This window comes from Anomaloglossus baeobatrachus, chromosome 5 (assembly GCF_048569485.1).
Source record: "Anomaloglossus baeobatrachus isolate aAnoBae1 chromosome 5, aAnoBae1.hap1, whole genome shotgun sequence".
NCBI lineage: Eukaryota > Metazoa > Chordata > Amphibia > Anura > Aromobatidae > Anomaloglossus > Anomaloglossus baeobatrachus.
Genome location: NC_134357.1, coordinates 168,723,337 through 168,741,047, shown reverse-complemented (window position 1 = coordinate 168,741,047; position 17,711 = coordinate 168,723,337). Strand labels below are relative to the sequence as shown.

The window sequence follows — 17,711 nt, the reverse complement described above, 5'->3', positions numbered from 1 at the left end:
AGTATCTCCACATTCAGAATTGCCCAATCTATCAATATATAAAATCAATTAATCTGATTGGCAAATGGCAGAGCAGCAAAAAAATTCCAAATGCCAAAATTATGTTTTTAGGTCATCGTAAATTTTGCGCAAAATGTAATAACAGGTGATCAAATTGTACCATCTGCACAAATATGGTACCATTAAAAATGCCAGCTCGAGATGCAAAAAATTAAGCTATCACTGAGCCTCATATCGCAAGAAATGAGAACACTATGGGTTGTGGAAAATGGCTCAAAAAGTGTGAAACTTTTTTGGACAAACTTCTCAAATTTTTTTACCCCCTTGGATAAAAGTTAACTTATACATGTTTGGCATCTACAAACTCGTACTGACCTGAGGCATCATATGGGAACATCAATTTACCATATAATGAACACGTGAATAAAATACCCCCAAAACAATCGTGCAATCGCACTTTTTTTGCAATTTTTGCGCACTTGAAATTTTTTTGTCGTTTTCCAGTACACTATATGGTAAACTCATAGTTTTGTTTAAATTTACAACTCGTCATGTAAAAAACAAGCCTGACATAAAAATAAAAAAGTTATGGCTCTTGGAAGAAGGGGAGCAAAAATTTAAAACGAATAACTAACAGTCGCTTGGAGGTGAAGGGGTTATATTAAAAATTATCCTAACACATAAAAATGCATAAGTCAAAATTTAACTTTACAAAATCAATTACTTTTCTTATATTAAGAGTTAAAGTGACCCTGAGAGCTGACACATGCTGCCTGTGCCAAAGGTAGCATGTATCAGTCACTGGCTACATTTTCTCAGGCAGGTATGTTTGTTCCTGGAACACTGTGGTGTAAAGCTATGTGCACAATAGAAAGTGCCATTTTCTTAAGAAAAAAATGAACCCTCTGAAAGAATCCCACACCCGCGGTAAAAACCGGGGTAAAACTACACCCACGTTTTTGCCGTGGTATTGCCGCGGATTCACCACGGATTTACCGTGGATTTTCTGCAAGTTGCTCCCCGCGTTTTTTACCATTATCTATGTCAAAAACCAGAGGTACCTGCAGAAAACAAAATGACAGAAATCTGCGGGTAAATCCGCGGCTATAAAAAACGCAGTGTGCGCGCATCATTTTTTAATACCCATAGGTTTTGCTAGGGAGTGACTACAGCAATGTTAGACACATTTTCTGCAGCAATTCCGCGGCAAAATCCGTGGTAAATCCGCAGCGTGCGCACAGGCCCTTAGACAGTTCTCAGGCTATAAGCATGCAAAGGCAGAGACTTGTCAGTCCAGGGCAGCGGGTGGCGAGAACCCGCAGTGCTGCTGGGGACCTACCTGTCCAACCAGTGTCCAGCGCAGCTCAGTCCCTGATGGCTTTTAAAGTATGTTCTCTCTGACATTTCGCAGCATTTCAGAATCACATGTACATGACTGAGAATATACAGCCAATCTGATACATGGGGCCCGTGGATCAGGCAGCACGTGTCAGCTGACAGCTTCTCTTTAACTTCCTGCATTGTCATATCTTTCTTGTATATATGTGCATCTTCTGAAATAATTAGGATATGTAAGAAGATTGATTTTGGATATATTTTCCCTTAAATCTTCAATGGTTTTGAGAAACAGAGAAAATAAAAGGAAATTATACAGTTGTACATCCAAAATAATTTAATTCTGTTGATTGCATCAGTTCAAAAAATTATTTGTCAAACTGTATTTAAATGTGTTATAGAAAAATATTTGGTCTGATACTACTGTCGCGGGCGTAGGAGGGGACGCTGCGCTCTCCCACTGCTCGGGTCCGGCTGCTGCTGCTCGGTGGTGGCTCGAGCGGTGGGCCGTATCCCGGGGACTCGAGCGGCGCTCCTTGCCCGTGAGTGAAAAGGGGGGTTTGATTGTGGGGATTTGATATTGTCCGTGACGCCACCCACGGTTGTGGTGAGGTTGGTGACACCACCGCTGCTCTGGACGGGGATCCCGGGAGCGATGGCAGAGAGCAGCCTGGATGTTAGTTCTCCCCTCCGTGGGTAGGGGGTTGGTTGTCCCGGGGCCCGGTGATGGGGTAGGGATGGATGGCAGGCGGGTTACGGGGCCTGGTGAGGTGCAGGGTCGCGGGGGCAGCGCTGTGCCGCATGGCACGGTGGTACTCACTCAGCCAATGATAAACACAGAGTCTCCGGTAAAACAAACGGCTGGATGGACGGGTCCCACAGACGGCTGCGGTGTTTCTCCTCCCGGCAGGTTGATGGTGACTGCCTTTCCCTGCACCTTTGTAGTGTAGACGGTTCCAATGGGTTCCCACCGGTAACCCGCTTCTCCAGCTTGAAGGTTGCTGAAGGAGCCCCTTTTGCCCGCAGGCTCTGGCCCTGGGAACATTAGCCTTGGCGGTGACTGTGTTTCCCTCTAACGGTTGGACTGTTGCCTTCTGTCGGGACTTGGCTGCTGGGAAACCCAGGAGGTTCCCTTCGCTAACGGATTTGACAAATTGCACGGCAACTCCTAGCCTTGTCGGGGTCCATAAGCCCCTGCCGGATGGTGCTGGCTTCTCTTTGCGTACCGGTCCGGTACCGCCGGGCCACCGCCCGTCCACGGTCCTTACGGCTCACTCCAATCGGCCTCTCCTGCAGACGGTCACCACCGTCTGCCAACCTTGCTGTTCCGTCCGGGCCACACACCCGGACCACTTTCTGTCTGCTCCTCTACCACTTCACTCCTTCCACTTCAAACTCTAAAATTCAACTCCTTCCTTTTCCTGCCTCCAGGACTGTGCACTCCTCGGTGGGCGGGAACTACCACCTGGCCCACCCCCTGGTGTGAGCATCAGCCCCCGGAGGGAGGCAACAAGGGTTTTTCTCTGACTTTGGTGTGCCTGACCGGGAGTGTGGGGTGTGTTGGTGTAGTGCTTGTGACGTCCTGGCTTGCCCAGGGCGCCACACTACCAGAAACTCTTGGACAAGGGCAGGTATACCATCAGTTCAATCTGTACAGCTACACAGGGGCCCAAGAGTTCAGGGGGCCACATCTATCCTGAAAACTGGTGGGATTGTGCATTATCATGAGTTCTTGGACGACAAAGGGCCCATATGCCTTTTCTTGCACCGGGGCCCTCTTCTGTCTGTTGTGTCCGCTCCTGCCCCAGGAGGTACACAGCAGGTCCAACAACGTATACGTGTGTCTGTATACCCAGATGACAGTGCATAGTGAAAAGTTATAAAGAATGGTTCATGAAGCCAAAAGCAGAGAAAAGTAAGCCATCGCTTATAAATGATAGTCATAGAAAGAAGCCTAGATTCAACAGTGATGACAGTGTAGTAATAAGAACTGTATGCAAAAATGCAAACTGTATGCAAGACTAGGCAAATATGATGTGTAGAAGAATAGTAGAAGCAGGCATCAACAAAGGTCACCTGCTAGAGCACCTGGATGATAAAAAACATACAGTATGCATAAAATAGCAATATGGTTAGCTGTACATAGAATCAGCAGGTAGGATTTGATATTAAACATTTTTAAAAAAAAGTGTTCTACTTTGAAAAGAAACTGCCTCTGCAGTGCTGCATTCTTGACTACTAAATCATAATTCATTCTTAAAAGCACCACCCCAGCATATATTTTTTTATTTCATCGCTGGAGTGGTGCTTTAAATTTAAGTCCCCTGACCCCTATCTCCTACTTACCCTCCAGGGTTTCATGGAGCGCGCAGGAGGTTACAACTCAATATACTGTAATGCTATGAGAGTCTCCTTCTGGCTATCATAGACCTGTATTGACAGCTTGTGACTAAATTTCTGAAAATCAGCCAGTCAGAAGTTACGGGCACAAAATGGGACCTGAGCGACGCTGAATAAAGGTGAAGATGGCGTAGGAAGAATATAAGACAGATGAATGGGGACTTAGATTTAAAGGAGTACTCTTGGAAGATAATATATTATTCTAATGTCAGTGCCCTCCTAAACTATAAATAAGAGATGCCAAGTGCAGTCCGATAGCCTTACAACACCTCTAATTCCGTGTGGCACGACAGCTGCTCTTTCTGCTCCCTCTCCCTTCTGGGACATTTTATCACACATCAGGGGGCCTATACCCCACTATTAGTAACAGCATGATAATAGCTGTTTTTCTGAAGTCTGAGAACAGGGGGTTTGGTCACTCCCCCTCCACAATCAGATGCAGATATTATCAAGAGATTAGCTGTTACTAACAACGGTGAGTAGGCCACATTCCCTGATGTGTAATGTAACACCCCAGAGGGGAGAGGGAAGCAGTGACAGCATCTGTCGGGTCCCACTGCATTACAGGTATTGTGAGGATATAGGACTGCACTGATCATATCATCTTTTTAGTTCATGAGGGCAGAGACATTAGAAGAATTTTTTTTTATCTCCCTGGAATACCCTTTTAAAGCACCACTCGGCAGTGAAATTCCAAAAAATGCTGGGGTTCTGCTTTACTGTTTAAATTATATAAAATCTCTCATTTTTTTAGGAAAAACAGTCCAAAAAAATTAGTAAGAGCAGATTCTGTGAGTGAACTCCCTGCACCTAGAAGGCTCAGATGGAAATGCTCCCCAGAAATCCAGGGACACTTAGCATCATCGGCTGACAAACTTCAAAGGTATGAACTTTATCATCACACTTATGGGGAGATCATCTATAGCTCTGATAAAAGAGAATTGTGTTTTAACTCTTGCGTATTGGAAATTTATATATGTTACTGGCGTATTCAGGTCTGAAGAAAAAGACTTTAGTGAAGAGTGAATGGAGTAATGGGAAACGTGTTTATCTTTTGACATGTTTAGTCACGTTTCAGATGAATAAGTCATACTATTTGGATTTTTACTACTGTATAGGATTTGCTATTTCCCTCTTAAAAGCAGGTGCCCAAATATGAGTTCAAGCCAAGCACAAAAACTAATAAATTTGGTTTATTTTTGTATTGAATTTATTTAAAGGGAACACCTACAGGTTAATATTTCAACCAGTTGAAATGGACTTATAAGGTGTGCTGTTACTAAGGTTCATTCTTTCTCTAACTCTTTGGGAGAGCCTTTAACATCTAATTTGAGGAGGCAGTACTCCAGGAAAGGAAGTCAGCAGCAGCCTCCACCAATGATGAGAAGGAGGTGTGTCTCTGAGTACCTCAGTGTAACGCCTCCCTGGATCCACAGACTGAGACGGGCTGTAATGGACAGGCTAGAGGGAAGCCACTCACCAAGCAGGACCCCCAGAACCCTGAAACCCTTTAACCCCTATACAGGGATTTGGAATTACACAAGGCCCTAGATATCACTACCTGTGGAAGGCAGCAGTCCGAGAGAGTAGTCGTCAGGCAGGGTCAAACCAGGAATTGCAGAACAGGGACAGAATCAGCAGGCAAGGACGTAATCCAAAAACAAGCAGTGGTCAAATCCGGATCAGGCAGCGAGGTACATAAACAGCAGGCAGGAGAGGTAGTCAGGGAACGCGCAGAGATCAGCACACAGAAATCACTATACAAATAACACAGGAACCAGGAATAGAACTATCTCTGGCAGTGGTCAGATGACATGAGGGGGAATAAGAAGGATGTGGTGTCTTCCTATTGGCTGCAGGTGAATGATGGCAACTTCAGCTGGAAGACACACGCCACCTACAGTCAGCCAGTGGTACTGCAGGTTCCAGGGAAACCCAGCCTAGTGGATGAGCGGAGCCTGCGCTCAGCAGAGCTACGGGCACCGACTCCTTTCCTATCACCAGCACTATCCATGGCGGGAACATATCCATGGCGGGAACACGGCGTCGCCTGGTGATCGGAGCAGAAGTCGCAGAAGCAGACTCCGGTGGAGACATGACACTCAGACTCCCTGTAAACACTGTAGCTAAACTGTGGTCACAGATTATAGCTTAGCCCAAACTGAAGAGGCATTAAAAAGCATCCAAGACTAAAGCGGGCTTTACACACTGCAACATCGCGAGCGATAGCACCCGCCCCCGTCGGTTGTGCGTCACGGGCAAATCGCTGCCCGTGGTGCACAACATCGCTAACACCTGTCACACGTACTTAGCTGCCTAGCGACGGCGCTGTGGCCAGCGAACCGCCTCCTTTCTAAGTGGGTGGTTCGTGCGGCGTCACAGCGGCGTCACTAAGCGGTGGCCCAATAGAAACGGAGGGGCGGAGATGAGCGGGCGGAACATCCCGCCCACCTCCTACCTTCCTCATTGCCGGCGGCCGCTGGTACGAGGTTGTTCCTCGTTCCTGCGGTGTCACACATAGTGATGTGTGCTGCCGCAGGAACGACGAACAACCTGCGTCCTGCAACAGCATCGATATTTTGGGATTAGAATGACGTGTCAACTATCAACGATTTGGTAAGTAATTTTGATCGTTAATGGTAGTTCGTGCGTTTCACACGCAACGACGTCGCTAACGAGGCCGGATGTGCGTCACGAATTCCGTGACCCCAACAACATCTCGTTAGCGATGTCGTTGCGTGTAAAGCCCGCTTAACAGTGAAGGAAAATAAATAGCTAACCATCCACCATGTACATACTGACATTTTAAATAATGTTTAAGGTAATAACTGGACAGTCTTATTAAGGTATAGCTCTTTTAAAATTTGTATAAAATCAACCTTCTAAAAAAATGAAAACAACTAAACATTTATGGTTGATTAAGTAGACAATTGTCTTTTTATGAGCTTGAGCAAATAACCCATATTTTGTCTGTCTTTTGCAGGATAGTGAATAATCTTGATTTTACAGTCCATAGATTTAAAGGCTATGGAAAAGAGTTTATAAAAAAGCAGAAAATGAGTCCAGATGCTTTTATTCAGTTATCTCTACAGTTGGCGTTTTACAGGTGACCATTCAAGTATCTATAAATGTCCGTTACTGTACAAAATAATGTATTTGCTTCAAGAGGTACTTCAAGAAATGTAATAAAACGAAATATTTAAAATAAATAAAGTACATTTAAATATTATAAATTTGACTCAATACCTTTATTTAGCAAAAAGGTAATTTCAGGATTTGAAATATGTCAGCTCCCAACAGTTTCCCATCCGTCCCACATCTTAGGACTTGCCGGATTAAGACCTCTTATGGAGACAGACATCGGGTGAGGACAGCGTCCCGTCAGATTTTGGGAATACACATTCCTCTGTTCACCGAATCTGACAGGACAAACGGAGGAGCAGAGAGCAGACTAAAGCAGAATATATGCTTTCTAGCTGACTGAGATTAAACATGTATCTCATCAGCCTGACAGGTTTATTGGGGAGCAGTAGGATGGCATGTAGCTACTGGAATAAACAATATAATCTGTCTTCAGCTTGACAGGTTCTCTTTAATCATAGCACTGCAATGATTAAGCACATAGCTGTGAAACGCGTTTGTGACTTTAGCTCTTTTATGATTTATTCCGAGGTGTTGTAGTGATCTACAATAAAGAAGATGTATTTTAATAAGCCATGAGACCTACTGCTGGATCTTATCTCTTCAAGAAGGATTTTTTTTCCCTAATATGGGGGGCATTCAGATATATAGGATACATTTTTGAACATGCCTAATGTAGTATGGCATCCCCCTTTTGTAAATGTATTAGAAATGCCTACAGTAAATAAATATACAGCATTACTGATGTGTTTTCTTTATTCCCTTCCACATAGATGTCATAGAAAGCTTGTGCCTACTTATGAAAGTGCCTCCATTCGCCGATTTCGAATGGGGAGAGTAGATAACATAAGATCATCCACTTCTGAAGCCTTAACATTCGTAAAGGCAATGGTAGACGGTAAAAGTACAATAATGGTAAGTTCAATTTCTAGTTTTATAAGATTCTGTACAATTAAGAAAATCTCTAAACAAATCAAAATGTAAAATTGGCTGAACACTTCATTACAATTGGAAGCCTTTGTTATAAATATGAGCTTTTTGATTCTGACTTATAGAAGGGAATACTAAGCAAAGAGCCCATTTTATGATTTTCAATGGTGTAATACGCCAATTGAATGCAACTCTAAAAACTCCCTTGCTATGAATTTTTAAGTTCTGTTTAGTTTCCTAAATGACAAATAAGCAGGTTTTCAAATAGTCTCCATGTAAAAGTTTCATACAATTTTTCTTTTATGAGAGGTACAGATGTGGCAATCTAAATGACAGGAATGAGTAGTGCACCTATACACGCTATGGGACTCAATTACTTAGTATTACAGATGTTACTCTACGCAGTTTGTGTATGAATGCTCAGTATGCCAAGTGACCATTTGTGGTTGTTTAACCCCTTCTTAGCATCCACTGTATATACAGTGATGTCAGCAAGGTCTTCCCCCTGAAAATTAAAGCACGCCATCAGCATTGGTTATCAGCTACGGTATATACTAAAGTTGACACTCATGGTTATATAACCCTTAAGGTCCAGTCACACTAAGCAACTTACCAGCGATCCCAACAACGATAGGGATCGCTGGTAAGTTGTTAGGAGGTTGCTGGTGAGATGTCACACTGCGACGCTCCAGCGATCCCACCAGCAACCTGACCTGGCAGGGATCGCTGGAGCGTGGCTACACGAGTTGCTGGTGAGCTCACCAGCAACCAGTGACCAGCCACACGTGCAGAGAGCAGGGAGCAGCGCACACTGAGCGCTGGCTCCTTGCTCTCCTAGTTACAGCACACATCGGGTTAATTACCCGATGTGTGCTGCAGCTACATGTGCACAGAGCAGGGAGCAGTGCACACTGCTTAGCGCTGGCTCCTTGCTTTCCTAGCTACAGCACACATCGGGTTAATTAACCCGATGTGTCCTGCAGCTACATGTGCACAGAGCAGGGAGCAGCGCACACTGCTTAGCGCTGGCTCCTTGCTTTCCTAGCTACAGCACACATCGGGTTAATTACCCGATGTGTGCTGCAGCTACATGTGCACAGAGCAGGGAGCAGCGCACACTGCTTAGCGCTGGCTCCTTGCTTTCCTAGCTACAGCACACATCGGGATTTTACATCTGCCATTTCAGAAGCCCTCTAAGCTTTACTAATAGAAGGATCCATGCTGTATGTCAGTGTACAATATACAGGTATAATGTGTTGCAATACAGAACTAAAGGTCACTTTACACGCTGCGATCTCGCTAGCAAGATCGCTAGTGTGCGTACCCGCCCCCATCGTTTGTGCGTCACAGGCAAATCGCTGCCCGTGGCGCACAAAATCGCTCGGACCTGTCTCACTACTTACCTGCCTAGCGACGTCGCTGTGACCGGCGAACCGCCTCCTTTCTAAAGGGGCGGTTCGTTCGGCGTCACAGCGATGTCACTAAGCGGCCACCCAATCGAAGCGGAGGGGTAGAGATGAGCGGGACAAACATCCCTCCCACCTACTTCCTTCCTCATTGCTGGCAGCCACAGGTAAGGTGAAGTTCCTCATTCCTGCGGTGTCACACATAGCGATGTGTGCTGCCGCAGGAACGACGAACAACATCGTACCTGCAGCTTCAATGATAAATGGGAATAGGGGAGCATGTCAACGATAAACGATTTTGCACGATTTTGCGACCTTTTTTGATCACACGTAGGTGTCACACGCAATGACATCGCTAACGCGGCCGGATGTGCGTCACGAATTACGTGACCCCAACAACATCGCTTTAGCGATGTCGCTGCGTGTAAAGCGACCTTAAGACCAACAGAAGGTCTATAGTGGAAAAGAATTAAAAAATTAAAAAAACAACTTTCAATGTTAAAAAAAATCATCTTTTTTTATTGTAAAAATGTAAATATGTTGGTATAATCAATTCCATAATGCAGAAACTATACAATTATTACAATATTTATCCAGCAATCAACCCCATAAAAAAGAAAGATATGCTAACCTTGATTGTATAGATCCTTCTTTATGGAAAAAAAAATAAAATAAAAGGCAATAAAAAACCCCCAGAATAATAAGCTATTAGAGTCTACAGCCTGTGCCCCAAGGATTTGAAGCCAGAAATTGTGAAAAACTGACTTTTAATGAACTTGGCTAAGTGTATGTAAATTTATCTATGTACATAACTAGCTGTAGTACCCAGGCGTTGCCCGGAATAGTAACTGTCTCTCTGTCTCTCTCCCAGTCTCTGTCTGTGTGTCGCTGTCTGTCTCTCTGTCTATCTCTTTTCTTGTCTGTCTGTGTCTATGTCTCTAACTGTCTATTTCTATCTCTATCTGTATTTGTATTAGTCTATCTGTCTCCATGTCTGTGTCTGTCTGTCTCTCTCTATCTCTGTGTCTGTCTCTATGTGTCTGTCTGTCTTTTTCCCGTCTGTCTTTGTCTGTCTCTTTCCAGGTCTGTCTTTTTCCCCATCTGTCTCTTTCCCCGTCTATATCTGTCTCTACGTGTGTGTCTGTCTGTCTTTTTCCCGTCTGTCTTTGTCTGTCTCTTTCCAGGTCTGTCTCTTTCCCCATCTGTCTCTTTCCCCGTCTATATCTGTCTCTACGTGTGTGTCTGTCTGTCTTTTTCCCGTCTGTCTTTGTCTGTCTCTTTCCAGGTCTGTCTCTTTCCCCGTTTGTCTCTTTCCAGGGTTGTCTCTTTGCCTGGCTGTCTCTTTCCAGGGTTGTCTCTTTGCCTGGCTGTCTCTTTCCAGGAGTGTCTCTTTGCCCGACTGTCTCTTTGCCCAGCTGTCTCTTTTCCCGCCTGTCTCTTTCCCCGTCTGTCTCTTTCCCCGTCTGTCTCTTTCCCCGTCTGTCTCTTTCCCCGTCTGTCTCTTTCCCCATCTGTCTCTTTCCCCATCTGTCTCTTTTCCCAGCTGTCTCTTTTCCCATCTGTCTCTTTTCCCATCTGTCTCTTTCCCCGTCTGTCTCTTTCCCCGCCTGTCTCTTTCCCCTCCTGTCTCTTTCCCCTCCTGTCTCTTTCCCCTCCTGTCTCTTTCCCCATCTGTCTCTTTCCCCGTCTGTCTCTTTCCCCGTCAGTCTCTTTCCCCATCTGTCTCTTTCCAGGTCTGTCTCTTTCCAGGTCTGTCTCTTTCCCCGGCTGTCTCTTTCCGGGTCTGTCTCTTTCCGGGTCTGTCTCTTTGCCCGGCTGTCTCTTTGCCCGGCTGACTTTTTTCAGGCCTGTCTCTTTCTAGTGCTGTCTCTTTCCAGGACTGTCTCTTTCCAGGGCTGTCTCTTTGCCCGTCTGTCACATTCCAGAGTTGTCTCTTTTCAGGGCTGTCTCTTTGCCCATCTGTCTCTTTCCAGGGCTGTCTCTTTCCAGGACTGTCTCTTTCTCCATCTGTCTCTTTCTCCGTCTGTCTCTTTCCCATCTGTCTCTTTCCCCGTCTATCTGTTTCCAGGGCTGTCTCTTTCTAGGGCTGTCTCTTTTCAGAGCTGTCTTTTTCCAGTGCTGTCTCTTTCCCCGGCTGTCTCTTCCCCGGCTGTCTTTTTCCAGGGCAGCCTCTTTCCAGGGCTGTCTCTTTGCTCATCTGTCTCTTTCTAGGGCTGTCTCTTTCCAGGGCTGTCTCTTTGCCCGTCTGTCTCTTTCCAGGACTGTCTCTTTCCAGGGCTGTCTCTTTCTCCGTCTGTCTCTTTCTCAGTCTGTCTCTTTCCGAGTCTGTCTCTTTCGCCGTCTGTCTGTTTCCCCGTCTGTCTCTTTCCCCCGTCTGTCTCTTTCTAGGGTTGTCTCTTTGCCCGGCTGACTCTTTCCAGGGCTGTCTCTTTCTAGGACTGTCTCTTTCCCCGTCTGTCTCTTTGCCCGTCTGTCTCTTTGCCCGTCTGTCTCTTTGCCCGTCTGTCTCTTTCCAGGGTTGTCTCTTTCCAGGGCTGTCTCTTTCCCCGTCTGTCTGTCTGTCTCTTTCCCCATCTGTCTCTGTCTGTGTCTCTGTCTGTCTTTTTCTGTCTCTATCCATCTCTCCACAGACATCTTTTTACCTCACGCATAAGATTCAACTAACAGTTTATTTTGTTCCTATAGCAACCACTGACAGTTGCTATTAATAACCTATAGCTCCCACCTCCATTCAGTTTAATGGCGGCAGGATTTTAAAGACTAACTGTAAAGCACGGGGTTACATTTTTCTGTCAAAACATAGTCTACGACGTTCTCTGGGTCACATGAGGCGTCTGTGCAAAATTTCGTGATTGTAAATGCTACGGTGCGGATTCCTTTGGCGGACATATACATACATACACACACACATACACACATACACTCAGCTTTATATATTAGATTGCCAGTTGCGGATGTATTCGTATCCCATAATGCACTGCGGCACTGTCAGTTGCGCAGCCACAGTTCACGCCCACATCATAGCCATGGTAACTAGGAACAACAGTGCAGGCGAAATATCTGTGGATAATCCAGAGCAGGCCATGATCTGCTACAACCTCTTGAAGAGAGGGGGGTGAACCGCGAGAGTAACCAAGACAGCCTGCTGCCATGACTAAGGTTAACTAAGGTCACTCCAGGTGCCTCCCCGCCTGCTGTCACATGGCCGGGAGAAAGTGATCGTGGAAGCCCTGGAGTCTGACCTCAGATACCCTCACTGCTGGCACCGCTCTCACTTATGAGGTCTCACAGGAGATCGAGAGTACCGCGAGAGTTCCTGAGTCAGCCTGCAAACATCACTAAGGTTGCCTAAGGTCACTCAGGAATCTAACAGCAGTGCCACTTACTGAAGTGCAGGTTTTCCACACAAGAAAGCTTCCTCACTTCTCCTAACAGGCCCACATAACTGCTTGTACATTTCAGTGTATATCACAGCTCCTGGACTCCCGCAGCACTGCCAACATGACTCCTCCGACACATGACCACTGCTCCTGTCAGCATCACTAAGCATAGACAGATGTTTATTTTACTGCACTCCCGATGCAATAGCATCGGGCCTATTTCTAGTGACTTCATATATATATATATATGTTTTATATATAGTGTGGTGCATCATTCACTGACTGTGTGAGTGGTCCTGGCTTTGTTTAGGCCAGGGGTAATTGGATACATCGCCACATTTTCTGTGCCTTGCCACTGTAGCTAGTTTCCCATCTATTAACTAGCAGGACGAGATGTCATTATCACCATAGGCTCAGATAAGAATCCATTGGTGGCCTTGAGGTCCACGTGGCTCATTTATCTCAAGTGAGAAGCAGTTGTAATGCACAACAAGGAATCTGTACAGAGGCTGCATAGAAGGTCTCTTGTGCTTGCAGGAAACTTACAGAAAAGAGGTTACTACAGAGTAGTTGCCACTTAAGGTACCGTCACACTTAGCGTTGCTCCAGTGATCCCACCAGCGATCTGATCTGGCAGCGATCGCTGGAGCATCGCTACATGGTCGCTGGTGAGATGTCAAACAGGCAGACCTCCACAGCGATCAGAGATCAGCCACCAGCCACCAGCGTCCTGTGTAACGACGCTGTGCTTGTTAACCATAGTACACATCGGGTTACTAAGTAAAGCGCTTGTTTATAGTTACCGATGTGTACCATGGCTACGTGTGCAGGGATCAGGGAGCCGGCTTCTAGAAGCTGCGGACGCTGGTAACCAAGGTAAATATCGGGTAACCAAGCAAATCCTCCACTTTGCTTGGTTACATAGGCTCACTAGGGCAGGTTGTTCAGGCCTTTTTTTTACTTTACCATGTGCCTAAAGAGTAACACGCAAGTAGTTGCTGACAGAGGCAACTACCTGCCTATTGTACTCATTGCTGGCACAAAGCGGTCATTGTGTGCTAATGCCGGCTATTCAAGTGGTCCATGTCAACAGAGCAGCTCTCCTGCTGGCGTCTTGCTGATTGCCAGCAGGCTCCCGGGAATTGGACCTCAGGGAACTGGCTGTCAGTCAGAATTTTGTTGGCTGTCACGCCTCTTCAATAGAGCAAAACAGAAAAGATGCCCTCGCCCTGTAGAGGTGACATCAGCAGAATCCACTGAATCACTGGCAGGAGCAATCTTTGACCTACCTGTGCCAGAGGAGAATGGTGACGGGCACAATAGACAGGTAGTTAACAACTACCACCCTGTTATTTTGTATTTTTTAAGATTGTGCCTAAGAACAAAGTACCAGATATCCCCTTTAAGAGCAACTTATCATTCTGGCTCACTGGGGGGTCCTGAGCAGGGACCCAAACTGTATGTCACAAATATGCCCTAACAGTGCTGCGCCAACCCTTTTTAATCAATAAAGTTTAGTGTTAGAAAATTGTACTGTGACATATAGCGCCAATTATTGCAATGTATTTTTCTATTTACAGGACTGCGAGAAAATGGAATATCTCAGAAATGCTATCGCAGCTCAGACAAATTACACTATTCTGGTACGTGACAATCACAAAGCGCTTATCAAATGTAAGAAATGTTTCTGTACACAGCTGAATATATAGCATTGCAATGGTAAATATTACATCATTTTTATGACATGTCACATTACCACAAAGGCCATCTACCCATACATGTGACAAGATAGTGTGTCTAGACTCGAAGCCAAATCCTCCCATGAAATGCTATTTATTCAGACTCATAAGCGAGTTAATCTAATATATACCCCTGATATTTTATTCCAAATAGTTAAAGTAAATGCAGAATGCTGTGCAGAAATAATGGTTGCTTTAAGATTTCCATATGACATTGATAAATGTTGGAAAATGTCAGTGTTCTCAAAAACGGTAATACTGAAGCAACCTGACATTTATTTTCATTTATTAGCCAATTTTCATTAATGAGGTTAAATGTTAATAAAAAGTGAAAGAACACAATTTAATTTTGGGGGTTACAGTGTCCACATATCTTTGCTCTTTGTTTAACAAATTAAATGAAATTGCTAAATAAAAATTGTAATCTTACTATAGACATAAGAATCTATTCGGCGACTTTTATTGATTGTAATGAAATCTGCCCACAATACAATGTTTATATAGCCTGACAGCCCGACTTACTGAAAAAGAAAAAAGATTCCCTTAAAGCACCACTCCATAGTTTTGTTGTTTTATGTTCAGCACAGGAGTGGTGCTTTTATCTAAGTCCCCTGACCCAGTCTTATACTAACGTTTTTACCTTTTTTCGGCTTCGCTCCCGTCCGACGATACCGCATTGTGATCGTAACTTCTGACTGGTCGGAAGTCAGAAGTTACATCACAAGCTCTGGCTCCCATAGACTTGCATTGAGTTGTGACTCAGGATTGGTCCATGAAACACTGGAACAGCCACCAGGTCACAAACTGCCAGAGATAACAGATGAAGATGCCTTAAGGTAAGTATCAGACAGGGTTCAGGGGACTTAGATTTAAAGCACCATTCCAGTTGTAAAATAAAAATTGCTGGAGTAGTGCTTTAAGTGTTGTCAACAATAACCAATACCAAAGGAATGTAGTGACTATTTATCTTATGAAAGTCAGCCATGTATTCAGGATCCGATTATTTTGTTTGGTAATAGGGCAGCACTCCAAACATATATAAATGCTTTGGTAATTTGTCACTGGATACTGGTCTTGAAACCACTAATTTAAGGGCAGGGTTTTTTATACGAACTCATTCAGCAACACAGAATCATATACAGTATTGTGCAAATGTTTTCGGCAGCTGTGGGAAAAAATGTTGTCAAGTAAGAATGCTATCAGATAACAAAATGTAAAGTGAATGAACAAAAGATAAATTTAAATCACATCAATATTTGGTGACTGCCCTTTGCCTTCAAAACAGCATCAATTCCTCTAGGTACATTTGCACAGGGTTTTTGTAAGATCCAGATGGTGATAATGAGCATCATAAATAAGTGGAAACACAGACATTAACTGAAACAGAAAAATCTGTGTAGGAGGCTTAAAACTGTGTGAGGAATAGCCAAACTCTACTAAAAAGGTGAGGTTGTGTTAGAACATTTCATGTCACATATCATACATTATGATAAGACAGCACAGCAATAAAACAGAAGGTAGTTATACTGCATGAGCAAGATCTCTTTCAGGCAAAGACTTCAAAGCAGACTGGGGTTTGAAGATGTACCGCTCAAGTACTTTTGAAGAAACACCAAAAAATGTGCAATATTGATAGACGTAGTGATCAGCTAAGAAAAATTAGTGCAGCAGATAAAAGACACATGATGATTACTTTCCATACAAATCGGATATCCAGCAGTGCCATCAGCTCAGAACTGGCAGAAATTAATGGGACTACACCAACCTACTGTTCAAAGAAGCCTGAGCAGACATGGTCTTCATGGAAGAATTATGGGCAAAAATCCATACAAGGCTCAACTATGGATGAAAACATAGGAACTGAGTTGCAGAAAAATGGCAGCAGGTGCTCTGGACTGATGAGTCAAAGTTTGGAATATTTGCCTCTAACACAATGCTGTTTGTTCACCAAACGGTTAGAGACCAGTACAATAATGAGTGTCTGGCAACAATTAAACATGGTGGAGGTTTGGAAGTCCATTTTAGCATTGGACTTGGGGATTTGTTCAGGATTATTGATATCCTTAACACTGAAAAATACAGCCAGATACCTATCCTTTATACAATAGCATCGAGGTTTGGTGTGGTGTTTGTACCAAACATAGACTTTACAAAAAACAGAACTCGGGTTCGGACTTCGGGTGCTTTACGTACGCAAATCATTCATGTGAGCAGTGCTGTCCTTGGGTAAGCACAGTTCTCAGCACAGTGTTTACCGCTTGCAGTGTTTGAACGGTTCACACTGGGTGTAAAAACAGCGTGATCGGAAGAAGTATGCACCAAACAAAAAAACATGGAAAAACCCTGCCCGGAAGTGTTCTGTTTATGGCTGGCTGCATGTGGGCGGAGACCCGAACTGTCCAATTACTGACTTCCATTGGGGTTCATGTCAAATCGAACTTTATTTAAAGTCAGGTGGGACCCGCTGAACCGAACTTCCACATGTTCACTCATCTCTAATTGTGAGCAAAAACTCCTTATTCATGCATGGTCATAATACAAACACCATAATTTTGCATTGCCTCTACAATAAAGCTCATTGGCTATTAACCACAACCAAAGTAATATTTAGTTTAAAAGCAAACTAGACTAACGTTGGCTGGACTAGACAATTTCTAGTGGTTCGGCAGACAGTCTGGCAGTAGATCTCTAGAAACACAGGAATACTTGGCAGAGCGGGCTCTTCTGTGCATGGGAGAGTGGGGCAAAATAGCTGCCGGCTGAATGATCAGCTGAACAACAGCTGTCAAAAGCCTACATGGGGTTTAACCTGCACAGAAACTATTTATACGCCCAGTAGTTGCCCTATGCATTAATTTCATAATTTTCACTACTGAAGCTAGAGCAGAGGAGCCTCAGGGTATATAAAACCAGGGAATTATTATACGTCTACTGCTTTGTTACTACACAATGACCATTACACACACAAAACCTAGAATGAGGAACACAAAATAGAATGAGGAACACAAAATCCAATAGGTACATATTTAATTTGTATATAAAATAAGAGAACTGGCTAAAACTCAAATTATTTTTATTGAAGACATCAATACGTAAATGTAAAAGACAAAACTGACAAATATATCATGTATATATATTGATAGTCATAAGTGATCAGAAAAGGTCTAATGTGAACAAGTAGGTATCTATCAAAGATCACATACAGTCATATGAAAAAGTTTGGGCACCCCTATTAATGTTAACCTTTTTTCTTTATAACAATTTGGGTTTTGGCAACAGCTATTTCAGTTTCATATATCTAATAACTGATGGACTGAGTAATATTTCTGTATTAAAATGAGGTTTATTGTACTAACAGAAAATGTGCAATCCGCATTTAA

General features: G+C 44.1%; 1 protein-coding gene across 1 annotated transcript in view; it reads left to right on the top strand.

Moving 5' to 3' along the window:
- CHAT (choline O-acetyltransferase) overlaps window positions 1-17,711 on the top strand; it is a 180,597-nt gene that overhangs the window by 148,398 nt on the left and 14,488 nt on the right. Inside the window, exons 10-13 of the mRNA XM_075347294.1 lie at window positions 4,490-4,618; window positions 6,719-6,841; window positions 7,650-7,791; window positions 14,173-14,235. Coding sequence (XP_075203409.1) covers window positions 4,490-4,618; window positions 6,719-6,841; window positions 7,650-7,791; window positions 14,173-14,235 — 457 coding nt within the window. The remainder of the gene's footprint in view (window positions 1-4,489; window positions 4,619-6,718; window positions 6,842-7,649; window positions 7,792-14,172; window positions 14,236-17,711) is intronic.